Genomic DNA, 14,892 nt, shown 5'->3' on the forward strand with positions numbered 1-14,892 from the left:
AGGAGTCAGAGGGTGGTGATGGAGGATTGTTTTTGTGATTGGAAGCCTGTGACAAGTGGTGTACCACAGGAATTGGTACTGAGACCTTTGCTGTTTGTTTTGTCCATTAATAACCTGAATGTGAACATCGAAGGTATAATTACTAAGCTTACAGGTGACATGAAAATTGGTGTTGTTCACAGTGCAAAGAATGGATTCTGGTATTGAACAACTAGTAAATTGGGCAGAGTAATGGCAAATAAAATTTAACTCTGAAAAGCGAGGCATTTAGAGAGATATAATGAGGGAAGGATATGTACAATGTGTTCTAGGGAGTTCTGAGGAACAAAGGGAGCTTTGTGTACTAGTCCATAAATCCATGTAGATGTCAGCACAGGTAGACATGGTAGTGAAAGAGGTATCCAGGATTCTTGCCTTCATTAACCGAGCAAGGAAATTTTGTTGCAACTTAAAATTGGAAATTAAACGTTGGCGAGGTCACAGATGGAATACTTTTTAAAATTCGTTCACAGTATGTGGGCATTGCTGGGCAAGCCAACATTCATTGCCCCATCCCTAATTGCCCAAAGGGGTCTGGAGTCACATATAAGCCAGACCTGGTAAGGATGGCAGTTTTCTTCTCTAAAGGACATTACTAAACCAGATGAGTTTTTCCTGACAATCAGTAATGGTTCATGGTCGTCATTAGACTTTGGATTCCAAATACTTCATTGAATTCAAATTCCGCTATCTGTCATGGCGGGATTTGAACTCCTGTCACTAGAATATTACTTAGACGATATTACCGCTAGGCCGTCACCTGCCACTATTCAATTTTGGTCAACAACTATTGGAAGGGTATGATTGCAATTGGAAAGTTGCAGAGGAGATTCACCAGGATGTTGCCTGCGGTGGAAACATTCAGTTATGAGGCGAAACTGAATAGACTGTTTGCTTTCCTTGCTGGAACACCCCTGCAGCAGCACTTCACATGGACAGTAGCATCTTTTTGAAGACCTAGAGATCAACAGTAAATCATTCTTGCCTGTGATGTCATCACTTAGTGAATGAATTTTAAAAATGACCAATAAGATCATGTAATGGAGAGCCGTTGTCTGTAGTGGTTTTTTTTCACCAAATGTGGATTGTACCAAGAGCTGTGGTGGTGAATGTTATTTCATATCCTTAAAACAAAAAATGAAAAATAGAAAGGCATAGGCTAATTCAAGATGGACAGCAAGGATTTCTAAAAGGCAGGTTGTGCTTGCGTAATCAAATGGAAATATAGTGGATCGTTTATATTTAGATTATATAAAAACTGCTTTATAAAGTGTTGCATGACTTTTGTATGTGAAATTAATGCTCATTTCTAATTCAGGTATTGTATCAAAAACAGCTGAAGGTTAGAAAGCAGGGAATAGGATTAAATTATTTTCAAATTGCTGATACATGACTAGTCTGCAGCAAGTCTCTTGGAAGTTTCTGGTTATTCAGACTCATTCGTGATTTGCATGCTGAGCCGATGTTAAAACATTATAGACTGTGTTCAGTAGAGTAGCATGACAAATAAGGTTTCAGCAAGATGCAGACAGGATTAGGTAAAGGTGTGGCAAATGCAGTTAGATTGCCGTAAACGTGAAATAGTACAGTCGGAGGAAAAGAATAGAGAATGGAATTCTAAAAACAGCAATGATGCAGTAGAGATGCAGTGTTCTATAGAAAGACTGGAAATGTTAACTTTTCCAGGAAGTTTGGTGACCTTGTTCATGAATTGCAAGAGGTTAACTGTAAATGCGGCACTCAGTTAGGAAAGCAAGGGATATGCATTATAAAGAGTTTGAAGTTTAAGAATAAAGAAATATTGCTTCAATTGCATTGATGAGACCACATTATTGATTACTGTTTGCAGAGTTGATGGTGTGTGAATATTATTCCCTGTCTGGAGTAAACTGAAATTAAGTCTCAGTCTCTGAAGAGTTGGCATTTAGGATTGAGGTGAGGAGAAGTTTTCTTCCTCAGAGATGATTTGATACTTTGGAATTTTGTGCCTCATGTCTTTGAGTGTCTTCAAATCCGAGTTTAATAGATATTTTGATACAAAGGGAATCAGAGTATATGCACACATGCTAGAAGGTGTAGCTGATGTAGAAGGTCAGCCATTGTTGAACAATAGAGCAGGTTCAGAGTGCAAAATGGTGCATTCTAAAAGTGAGATTGTATTCAGAAATATTCCTAAAAGAATCAATGGAATCCTGTGCAGGAAGTTGATTAAACTGTAGGTGAAGTAGCTTACCTTTTCTTGAACACTCATTACAGGAAACATTTGTTGTGGCCAAACTAGCAGTTTATACAAGTTCATTCGAACTTCCTTGCTTTCATTCACTGTTTTTATTTATAAAGTGCAAGATTGTATGAATCTTTTAACTAATTTCTCAATCTGCTTTTCCACTTTCATGATTTGTACATGTATAATCCCAGGTTGCTCTGCCCCTGCACTCTCTTTATAATTGTATTCTTTAGGTTTTATTGCCTTTCCAAATTCCTCCTGCCAAAATGTTAGCATTTTGCATTTCTCATTTCTGTGCATTAAATTGTTCCCGCCATATTTCTGCCCATTCTACCAAGTTGTCAGTGTCCTTTTGAAGACTATGACCATACTCCTGAGTGAAAATTTGGAAAAACAAATTTCCAAAACGATCTCGGGGTCTGTTTACAGCTCACAAAGACCAATTAGGTTCTGGATGTAAGTTTGCTCGCTGAGCTGGAAGGTTCATTTTCAGACGTATCATCACCATACTAGGCAACTTTATCAGTGAGTCTCTGGGGAAGCACGGGTGTTATGTCCCGCTTTCTATTTCTACATTTACATTTCCTTATGTTGGTGATGTAATTTCCTGTGTTGATGTTATGTCCTGTTCTTTTTCTCAGAGGGTGGTAGATGGGCACCAAATCGATGTGTTTGTTGATAAGAGTTCCAGTTGGAATGCCATGCTTCTAGGATTTCTTGTGCATGTCTCTGATTGGCTTGTCCGAGGATGGATGTGTTATCCCAGTCAAAGCCACACCACACTGCAGCACAGAGGAACTATGAAGGGCAAAGGAAAATCACCTATATAGCATATTCAAAATGAATAGGTACCCATTGAACACAGTCCACAGATTTAGAATAGAATAGAAGAACAGAATAAAATCCCTACAGTGTGGAAACAGGCTCTTCGGCCCAACAATTCCATACCGACCCTGCGGAGAGTAACCCACCCAATCCCATTCTCCCAACCCTATATTTACCCCTGACTAATGCACCTGATCTACGCATCTGTGAACACTATGGACAATTTAGCGTGGCCAATTCACCTAACCTACACACCATTGAATTGTGGAAGGAAACCAGAGAAAACCCATGCAGACATGGGGAGAATGTGCAAACTCTAAACAGACAGTTGCCTGGGGTTGGAATCGAACCTGGGTCCTGGCACCATGAGGGACTGAACCACAATGCATTCCTTGGCAACAAACCCAAACAAGCAGACAAAATGCGCCCAGAAACCTGAGCCACACTCCCCTACATCAAAGACATCTTGGAAATGACTGTCAGATTACGCAGACTTCTTGGCATTATGGTAGCCCACAAATCCACCAACACATTAAAACAGCAGCTAATGACCTTAAAAGACCCTATACAGACAACAAGTAAAACAAAAGTAATTTACATAGTGCCTTGCAAGAACTGCAACAAACACTACATTGGACAAGTAGGCAGAAAACCAGCCACCAGGATACACAAACATCAACTAGCCATAAAAGACATGACCCACTATCACTAGTATCCTTACATACAGAAGAGGAAGGACACCACTTTGGGACAACACATCCATCCTAGGACAAGCCAAACAGAAACATGCATGAGAATTCCAAGAAGCATGGCATTCCAATCAGAACTCTATCAACAAACGCATCGACTTGGACCCGAGGATTGATGAGGGCAGAGCAGTAGGTGTGTTCTACATGGATTTCAGTAAGGCGTTCAACATGGTTCCCCATAGGAGACTAGTTAGCAAGGTTAAATCTCATGGAATACAGGAAGAACTAGCCATTTGGATACAGATCTGGCTCAAAGGTAGAAGACAGAGGGTGGTGGTGGAGGGTTGTTTTTCAGACTGGAGGCCTGTGACCAGTCGAGAGCCACAAGGATCAGTGCTGGGTCCACAACTTTTCATCATTTATATAAATGATTTGGATGTGAGCATAAGAGGTATAATTACTAAGTTTGCAGGTGACACCAAAATTGGAGGTGTAGTGTACAGCGAAGAAGGTTTGCGTGCAATTCTGGTCGCCTTCCTATCGGAAAAATGTTGTGAAACTTGAAAGGCTTCAGAAAAGATTTACAAGGATGTTGCCAGGGTTGGAGGATTTGAGCTATAGGAAGTGGTTGAATAGTCTTGGGCTGTTTTTAGTCTTGGAGCGGCGGAGGCTGAGGGGTGATCTTATAGAGGTTTATAAAATCATGACGGGCATGGATAGGATATATAGACAAAGTCTTTACCCTGGTGTGGGGGAGTCCAGAACTAGAGGGCATAACTTTAGGGTGAGAGGGGAAAGAGATAAAAGGGACCTAAGGAGCAACTTTTTCACGCAGTGGGTCTACGTGTATGGAATGAGCTGCTAGAGGAAGTGGTGGAGGCAAGTGCAATTGCAACATCTAAAAGGCATCTGATGGGTATATGAATAGGAAGGGTTTGGAGGGATATGGGCCGGGTGCTGGCAGGTGGGACTAGATTGGGTCGGCATATCTGGTCGGCATGGACGGGTTGGACCGTAGGGTCTGTTTCCATGCTGTACATCTCTATGAATCTGAGAAAAAAAATGGGAAATCACATCACCGACACAGGAAATGACATCACCAGCCTAAGGAAACCTAAACACGCAAATAGCAAGTGGGGCATAACACCAGTGCTTCACCAGAGGCTCACTGATGATTTTACCTAGTATGGTGATGAAACATCTGAAAATGAACCTTTCAGCTCAGAGAGCAAACTTACATCCAGAACTCTAAACTGAGCTAGTAATCTTCTCAAAACTCGCTAAGACAAGGTCTTAATCTCTGCATCTGGAGGACTACACTGTAAATGGGAGGAAGGTTGTTATATCTATACAAAGCGTTTATTGAACTTGGTCAAATTTCCAGTATTGTATATAGCTTTAGATACTACACTTTAGACTTTGGAAGGAATGTGATGCAGCTTCGTCAGGTAGTTACCCAAGATTCCAAAAGAAAAGAGTTTGTATAAACTAGGCTAGTTTACCTGGCTTATAAAATTTTGTTCTATGTTACAGTGTGAGTTGATTGAGATCTTTTGGATTTTGAAGAAATTGATAGGTTTGGTAGATACAAACCTTTTCCATTGGTTGGATATGTAGTGCTGGCAGAGAATCAGAGCCAGATCATTCAGAAGGAAAATTAGAAAATCTTTCTTCACACAGCATATGGAAAACTGTGGAGCACTCTCCATAAAACAATCTAGTTTAATTAATATTTCAAATTTGTGACTGACAGACAAGAGGCTTGGAGCAGAGATGGATGCATAAATTTAAAATACAGATCAGTCATGATTTCAAAGAAAGACAACTGATTGTTGGCTGTTAGGAGCTGAGTGGTGAACCCCTGTCCCAGACTGCATGAAGTAAATTGATACATGGATGGGCCTTCTCTATGATATAATTTCAGTAATTTGCGGATTAATACAACTTGCGTATCAATGTTGGATCTTTAAGTTTATGTTTATATAAGAGATTATTGTTATAACTACTGACGTTGTCATTTAAGCTTATGTAAGGAGGATAAACCTATGCTCTTGGATATCATAATTGAAGCTAATTTTAATCTTGTTAACAGAATCTGTAACAGAATCAGGTGACGATGATGATGATGACAATGATGGCTGTTATCTCCATCCTAGTCTTTTTGCTTCTAAAAGTAACTCGAGGTTGGAAGAGCTCACAAGGGTGAGTATCCACTAGGTATAGTTATAGTGGCTTTTAAACATAGTATATAATTTGATTTTTATTAATTTAAAATGGCTGCAACTCAGAGTCGAACAATGACTGTACTTAGTCCATGATATATTTTGAATTTGGTGAAACCATAAAATGTCTGCACCATATATGTATATGTGTGTGGATAAAAATGGATGCAAGGGTACTACTTAAGCAGTCAGTGACTGAGCGTAGACTGGTCAAAAGATTGGAAGGGAAATGGGGATTGTTGTAGGGATCTAGAACTGCCTAGCAAAGGGAATAGAGGCAGAAACATTAACTCATTTAGCAAATGCCTGGGTTTGCCCTAAAAGTGATGTAAACTGCAGAACTATAGACCATGTGCTACAGATTAGGCCAAGTGGCTTGTTTTTTCGACTGACACAGACCTAATGGGCCAAATGGCCTTTTTGTGTGCTGTAAACTTTCTATGATTCAAAACCTGGTCAGTGGTTTTATTGTGAGTTGAATTAAAGTAGAAAATTTATGCTTCAATTGTACAGGGAACTGGTTAGACTGCATCTGACGTACTGTCCACAGTATTGGTAATCTTATTTATGGAAGGATGTAAATGCTTTGGAAGCAGTTAACAGACGGTTTACTGGGTCAAAACAATATTTAGAATGGGGGAATTGTCTCATGAGGAAAGGTTGCAAAAGCTAGGCTTGTAGCCAGTGGCGTTTAGAAGAGTAAGAGGCAACTGATTGAAATATGTATGACCCTGAAGGGTCTTGTCAGGTTGATACTGAGAGGAAATTTCATTTTATGGGAGAATCTAGATCTAGGGATTACTGTTTAAAAATCAGGGTCACCAATTTAAATCTCGAAATGGGTTTTTTTTCCCAGAGAGTTATGACTCTTTGGAACTCTCTCTAAAAGGTTGGTGGAAGCAAAGTACTGGGAATATTTTTTAGGTAGTAATAAGTTCATATTAAACAAGGGGGTGGAAGGGTTTTGGGGTAGGTGGGATTGCAGACTTAAGGTTACAATTAGATCATCTATGATCTTATAGAATGTCAGACCAGGGCTTGAGGGGTCGAATGGCATATTTCTGCTCATAATTTGCAAAGTTGTATGGAAAACTAAAAGATGTATTTGTATCCTTAAATTTTGATTGACAGGAGAATGCATATTCTCTTTGAATATTTTACTTTAGCCTTTGAAAGTAATGGATCCAGACCATCCTCTCGCAGCTTTAGTACGCAAAGTACAAGCAGATGCCAAAAATGTGCAAAAACAGCAAGAATCTAACAACTCAGAAGCAGCAGCAGCCACGGTAGAATACACTGCTGCAGATTGTAAGTATGCAGAAAAGTGCTGCCTGTTCAATTCAGTATCTGAAATTAGACTTGATGACAATTTAATAGATTTTTTTTTCCTCTTCCAGTTTTGTGCCATTATATCTTGAACGCATTCATTCATGTGTAAGCCTCTTCCATATGTGGGATTTTTTTTTCACTTGCGGAAATATTCACATTTTTGGCAAGATAGCATTTGGCAGCCTTTGAGAGCTTTGTGGTAGTGTGCCTGCTCAAGTTAGCAGAGTTTGTGAATTCCATTGAATGCAGAGTTCCATGACCCAGTGACATTGATGAAATTATAACATTTGTTTAAGTTAGGATACTGTATGATTTGGAAGGGAAATTCAGTTGCCATCTGCACCTGCTACATGGAGGATAGGGTGATAACTTACAAGAAGCCTTGGTGAGTTACCTTGTTTAGGTAGAGCACGTTACAGCTATGTTACACTGGCAGAGGAATGGATTTTCAAATGATGGATTAGCTGGTATTGAATTTAAGTGACATTACAGTTGCACTTCAGGCAAGTTTAACTTCCCCAATATTGACTGGTCTCACTAAGAGCAAGAGGCTTAGATGGGGCAAAATTTGTTAAGTGCATCCAAGGTGGTTTCTTCAAACAGTGTGTGGATAGTCCAACTAGAGGAGGGGCCATAGTGGACCTAGTACTGACTAATAAGCTTGGTCAGGTGACTGACCAGTCAGTGGGAGAGGATTTTGAAAACAGTAATCAGAACTCCTTAAATTTTAAGATAGTTATGAACAAGGATAAGTCAGGATCTTGTGGCAACGTGCTAAATTGGGGGAGGGCAAATTATGTCAGTATTAGGCAGGACCAAGGGAGTGTTGCTTGGGAGGAGCTATTATCAGGCAAGTCCAATTTGACATGTGGGAATTGTTTACAGACTTGATGAGAGTTCAGGACTGACATGTTCCCATAAAGAAAAAAGACAAGGATGGCAACATAAGGAATCCTTGGATCATGAGGGAGGTTATGAATTTAGTCAAAAGGAAAAAAAATGCAATGTAAGCTTTAAGAAGCTAAAATCAGACCTGGCCTGTGAGGAAGATAAAGAAAACAGGAAAGAACACACGCTCCTAATTCCCTGCTTAAGAAGGGGCCATGAAGTGACCTTGGCAAGTAGAGTTAAAGAGAATCCCAAAGCATTTTCTACACGCATTAAAAACAAGAGGATAACTAGGGAGAAGGTAGGACCACTCAAGGATAAAAGAGGAAACTTGTGCTTGGAGGCTGAGGATGTGGGTGAGATCCTAAATGAGTACTTTCCGTTGGTATTCACCCAGGTGAAGGATATGGAGGATAGTGAGATTTGTGTGCAGCATGCTAAAATGCTAGCACATTTTGAGATCAAGAAAGAAGTGGTGTTGGGTCTCTTGAAGAGCATTAAGGTGGATAAGTCCCCAGGGTCCGATGGAATCAATCCCAGGTTTTTGAGAGACTAGATTGCTGGGGTCTTGACTGAAATCTTTGTATCTTCATTAGCGACTGGAGAGGTCCCAGAGGACTGGCAAGTAGCTAATGTTGTTCCTGTGTTCAAGAAGGGCAATAGGGACAGTCCAGAAAGCCATCGACCAGTGAGTGGCTGGGAAGCCATTGGCTAGAATTCTTAGGATTTACATGAGTTTGGAAAAGCATGGCTTAATTAGGGGCAGTCAGCATGGCTGACTTTATTGAATTTTTTGGGGAGGTGACAAAGGTGATTGATGAGGGTAGAGCAGTGGATGTTGTCTACATGGATTTTAGTAAGACTTTTGACAAGACCCCTCAGTAGGCTCATCCGGAAGATCAAGATGCATGGGATCCACGGTGACTTGGCTGCATGGATTCAGTATTGGCTTGCCCATAGAAGGCAGAGGGTAGTGATGGTAGGGTGTTTTTCAGCTGGAGGTCCGTGACGAGTGGTGTTCCACAGGGATCTGTATTGGGATCCCTGCTGTTGGATATATATGTATACAAATGACTTGGATAAAAATGTAGGTGTGTGACTTACAAAGATCATTGCAGACAATACAAAGATGGGTGGAGTTGTGGATTGTGTAGGAGGGATATGTATCAGTTGGAGAAATGGGTGGAGAAATGGCAGATGGCATTTAATCCATGTAAATGTGAGGTGCTGCACTTTGGGAGATCAAATGTTAAAGAAAAATATATATAGTTATTGGCAGGACACTGAAACAGCATTGATGTACAGAGGGATCTTGAGGTCCATAAGACATAAGAGTGGAAACAAGGCCACTTGGCCCATCGAATTCAATCCGCCGTTTAATCATGGCTGATGGGTGTTTCAGTTCCAATTACCTGCACTCTTACCGTAGCCCTTAATTCCTTGCGAGATCAAGAATTTATCAATCTCTGCCCAACATCCTGGCTACCACTGCGCTCCATGGCAATGAATTCCACAGGCCCACCACTCTGGCTGAAGAAATATCTCCTCATTTCCGTTCGAAACTGACCCCCTCTAATTCTAAAGCTATGCCCATGGTTCCTAGTCTTCCCGCCTAACAGAAACAACTTCCCAACTTTCTGAGGCATGCTTTATCTTGTAAATTTCTATTAGATCTCCGCTCAACCTTCTAAACTCTAATGTATACAATCACAGGATCCTCAGCTGATCATATGTTCTGCCTACATTCCAGAAATCATCCATGTGAATCTCCGCTGGACATGCTCCAGTGCCAGTATGTCCTTCCTGAGGTGTGGGGCCCAAAATTGGACACCGTATTCTAAATGGGGCCTAACTAGACCTTTATAAAGTCTCAGAAGCATATTGCTGCTTTTATATTCCAACCCTCTTGAGATAAATGACAACATTACAGTTGCTTTCTTAATCAAGGACTCAACCTGCAAATCAACCTTTAGAGAATCTTGTACTAGCACTCCCAGATCCCTTTGTACTTTGGCTTTATGAATTTTCTCACCATTTAGAAAATAGTCCATGCCTGTATTCTTTTTTTCCCAGTGTGTTAGACTTCGCACTTGCTCATGTTGAAGTTCATCAGCCATTTCCTAAACTGTCTAAATCTTCCTGCAGCCTCCCAACCTCCTCAGTACTATCTGCCTGTCCGCCTAACTTCGTATCATCGGCGAACTTCACTAGCATGCCCCCGTCCCTTCATCCAGATCCGTAATATATCAAGTGAACAGCTGTGGCCCCAACACTGAACCCTGCGGGACCCCACTTGTCACCAGCTGCCATTCCGAAAAATAACCTTTTAGCCCAATTCTCTGCCTTTTGACAGACAGCCAATCCTCAATCCATGCCAGTAGCTCACCTCGAATGCCATGGGCCCTCACCTTACTCAGCAGTCTCCTGTGAGGCATCTTATCAAAGGCCTTTTGGAAGTCTAGAAGATGACATCCACTGGGTTTCCCTGGTCAAACCTACTTCTTACCTCTAATTTGGACTTCTAGGTCCAAGTCCATAGCTCCTTGAAAATGACCACGCAGGTAGAAATGGTGGTAAAGAAGGCGTAAGGCGTGCCTGTCTTTATTGGTCAGGGAATTAAGTACAATATTCAGGATGCCCTGTTGTAGCTGTATAAGACTTTGGTTCGGCCACACTTAGAGTATTGTGTTCAATTCTGGTCATCACATTGCAGGAAGGATGTTGGAGAGGGTGCAGAAGAGTTTTACCTGGATAATACCTGGGTTAAAGGGCAGGAAGTATAAGGGGAGGCTAAAAAAAACTCGGATTGTTTTCTCTGGAGCAATGAAGCTGCGAGAAGACTTGATAGAAATCTGTAAGATTATGAGATGCATAGATAGACAGTCAAAATCTTTTTCCCAGAGTTGAAACATCAAAAAGTATAGAGCATGTATTTAAGGTGCGAGGAGGAACGTTCACAAAAGGGGATGTGAGGGCAAGTGTTTTACACAAAGGGGGGAGCCTGGAATACACTGCCAAGGATGGTGCCGGAGGCAGATATTATGCAGATGTTTAAGTGATGTTTAGATGAGCATGTGAGTATGCAAGCAATGGAGAGGTATGGACCAAGTGCAAGCAGAAGGGATTAGTTTAATTTGGCGTCATGTTTGGCACAACGTTGTGGGCCAAAAGACCTGTTCCTATGATGTATTGTTTTATGATCTAAGTTTGGAATATTTTGTCACACTCTTGACTTCTGTCTTGTCAGTGGTGGTGATGTTTTAGGAAGCCAGATGGTTAGCTACTTGTTGCAGAATGTCCTAACTAATGTAACCATAGCACTTAACATGGCCAGTCAAAATATTGATAGTGAAAGATATGATAACTTTAATGCAGTTAAGAATGTCAAGTGGCACCCTTGGAGATGGTCATTGGCTGGTTCTTGTGAGGCAAGCACATTACTTGCCTCTTTATTAACATTTATGTGGAGGCCCAGACTGCTTAATTATTTAAGGAATTAGTATTCGAACAGAATACAGTGCAATCATCGAGGAGTCCCATCCCTGACCTTATGAAGAAGGAATGTTTGTTGAAGAAGCAGCTGAAGATAATTGGTCATGATAGATATTGAACCTTGAATCTTTGAGTACCTAATCTAAAACATAAACACACAGCACACTTATATGCAATCCTTTGTACACGATTACATGTTGTATGCAGTGTTGGCCTCTTTGCCTAAGGAAAAGTATATTTGCTACAGCAGAAATGCAGCAAAGGTTCACCAACAATTGCTTTGGTCAAGGGATTTGCTATTGAGGAAGGATTAAATAAACAGTCTTTATTTTCTGGAGTTTAGAAGAATGAGAGGGGATCTTGTTCAAGCATACAAAATTCTGAATGTAGGTTTGCTCGCTGAGCTGGAAGGTACGTTTTCAGACGTTTCATCACTATACGAGGTAACATCATCAGTGAGCCTTCGTATGAAGAACTGGTGGGATGGCCCACTTTCTATTTGTATTTAGGTTTCCTTGGGTGGGTGATGTCATATCCTGTGATGACATCATTTCCGGTGGCGAAGCAATTTCCTAAGCAATTTCCTGTTCTTTTTCTCTGAGGGTGGTAAATAGGATCCAAGTCAATGTGTTTGTTGATCAAGTTCCAGTTGGAATGCCATGCTTCTAGGAATTCTCCTCCGTGTCTCTTTTTGGCTTATCCTATGATGGATGTGTTGTCCCAGTCGAAGTGGTGTCCTCCCTCATCTGTTTGTAAGGATACTAGTGAGAGTGGGTCATGTCCTTTTGTGGCTAGTTTAAGTTCATGTATCCTGGTGACTCATTTACCACCCTCTGAGAAAAAGAACAGGGAATGCATCACCACAAGAAATGACATCACCGACCCAAGGAAACCTAAACACATTAAGAGAAAGCAGACCATGCCACCAATGCTTCATCCGGAGGCCCACTGAAGATGTTACCTAGTATGGTGACCAAACATCTGAAAACAAACCCTCCAGCTCAGCGAGCAAACCTGCATCCAGAACCTCAACCTGAGCTACAAAGCTTCTCAAAACTCGCTAGCATACAAAATGCTTAAGAGGGTATGACAGGATAAATGTAGAAAGGATACTTCTCCTGGCTGGATGTTGTTTCATCTGATTCTGTAATCTCAGAATAAGGAACACAGGCTGTGTAGGAGGGAGATGAGAAGTGTTTTCACTCTGGGTGGTGATTCTTTAGAATTTTATGCACCATTAATATGGAGGATCAGACACTGAGTATTTTTCTTAAATAATTCACGAGATAAGGGCTTCACTGGGTAGACCAACATTTATTGCCCATCCCTAATTGCCCGGGGGCAGTTGAGAGTCAATCACATTCCTGTAGGTCTGGAGTTATACGTAGGCCTGATCAGGTACGGGTGGTAGCTTCCTTCCCTAAAGAGCTTTAGTAATCCAGATGGGTTTTAGGACAATCACAGTGGTATTATGGTTATTGTTAGACTCTTAATTTCAGATTGTTATTGAATTCAAATTCCACCATCTGCCGTGGTGGGAATTGAACCTGGAATATTGTGTGCAGTTTTGGTCGCCATACTATAGGAAGGATGTGGAGGCACTGGAACGGGTGCAGAGGAGGTTTACCAGGATGTTGCCTGGTATGGAAGGAAGATCGTATGAGGATAGACTGAGACACTTGGGGCTGTTTTCATTAGAGAAAAGAAGGTTTAGGGGTGACTTGATTGAGGTGTACAAGATGATTAGGGGGTTAGATAGGGTTGACAGTGTGAACCTTTTCCCGCGTATGGAGTCGGGTATTACAAGGGGGCATAGCTTTAAATTAAGGGGGGGTAGATATAGGACTGAAGTTAGGGGTAGGTTCTTCACTCAGCGAGTCGTAAGTTCATGGAATGCCCTGCCAGCAGCAGTGGTGGACTCTCCCTCTTTATGGGCATTTAAGCGGGCATTGGATAGGTATATGGAGGATAATGGGTTAGTATAGGTTAGGTGGGCTTGGATCGGCGCAACATCGAGGGCCAAAGGGCCTGTACTGCGCTGTATTCTTCTATGTTCTATGTTCTATCCCCAGAACTGGGTTGCTTGTTGAACAGTCTAGTGATAATACCACTAGGGCCATCACCTTCCCAACTTGAGTATGTTCAAAACTGTGATTGATAATTTTGAAGGAATTCAAAGAATATAAGGATAAGGCAAGAATATGTTTTGACATAGAACATCAGTTAAGATCTAATTGAATGGCGGAGCATCTTTGAAAGGCTGTTTTGCCAACCCTTTTGCCAATTTTTGCATTCAGTTGCTCACAAGATAATTTTTATGCAGCAATATTGATTTGGCCCATCGTTATGCGAACAGTCGCATGAGACTGTTTGCATAAAGTTCTTAAGATTGGTGCGCATTAATTTGAATCCTTGACTCGCTCTAGCGTTTTTTGTTTGAAGTAGCTTTCTGGATTTTACTTTTCAATACAGATTATCTTCAAGAAGAATATATCTCACATACTTTTAAGATTGTAACCCCATTTCCCTAAATGTCAAAGCCTTTCCTCATAATTTTAGCTCTTCACTTGTCCAAAAAATGTGTTTTCCCTGACCAGCACTGGACTGAATACTCAAGATCCATCTGACCAAGGTATATTGTGGTTTGAGCATAATCTCCACTAATTTCATGCTTATTGTTTTGGTTGATTTCTGTTGATTTCTGCTGTGATGCTTTGACTTGTTGAATATTAAGTTAACTAAGAGTCATAAGCCTCTTTTAACTTAAACAGTAATGACAGTGTTAGGGTTTCAGTTCCATTCATGGATGAAATCACTTGCCAAGTTTATCTTCCTTGTGTGAAACACTTTCCATTGTATTTCATTTGTCCCGCTACACTAAAAATACTTTATGCAACTGATTTCTGAGCTGCCTCTTCTGGTTTGAGATAAATTAACTTTGGCTGCAATGCAATCTTGCATTGATATTTTATATTTGAAGACCCCCGTGCACATTAGAAGGAATAACAAGCCTAATAAAGGTATGATGATGGACTTGAGATGGGATGTAATTGCTTGAAGGGCTTAGGTGATTGTAGAGGTAGAGGAATATTAAAAGAGTTGTAAGAATTTTTTTGGGGTGTGGACCACTCTAGGTGAATGAGTATGGGAGTTCTGGACAATAAAAATTAGTTTGGGATTT

General features: G+C 40.9%; 1 protein-coding gene across 4 annotated transcripts in view; it reads left to right on the forward strand.

Moving 5' to 3' along the window:
- The window catches only part of sfswap (splicing factor SWAP), a 136,685-nt gene that overhangs the window by 15,444 nt on the left and 106,349 nt on the right, over window positions 1-14,892 (forward strand). For all 4 annotated transcript variants that reach the window (XR_015761232.1, XM_087999856.1, XM_087999855.1 and 1 more), the window contains exons 6-7: window positions 5,873-5,982; window positions 7,169-7,310. Coding sequence is in view for 3 of the 4 variants with exons in the window: in XM_087999856.1 (XP_087855982.1) it covers window positions 5,873-5,982; window positions 7,169-7,310 (252 nt within the window). In the remaining variant the exon portion in view is untranslated. The remainder of the gene's footprint in view (window positions 1-5,872; window positions 5,983-7,168; window positions 7,311-14,892) is intronic.

Source organism: Chiloscyllium plagiosum, unplaced genomic scaffold, assembly GCF_037043375.1.
Source record: "Chiloscyllium plagiosum isolate Xiang-an unplaced genomic scaffold, Cpla_swu_hap1 HiC_scaffold_24, whole genome shotgun sequence".
In the NCBI taxonomy this organism is placed as follows: Eukaryota; Metazoa; Chordata; class Chondrichthyes; order Orectolobiformes; family Hemiscylliidae; genus Chiloscyllium; species Chiloscyllium plagiosum.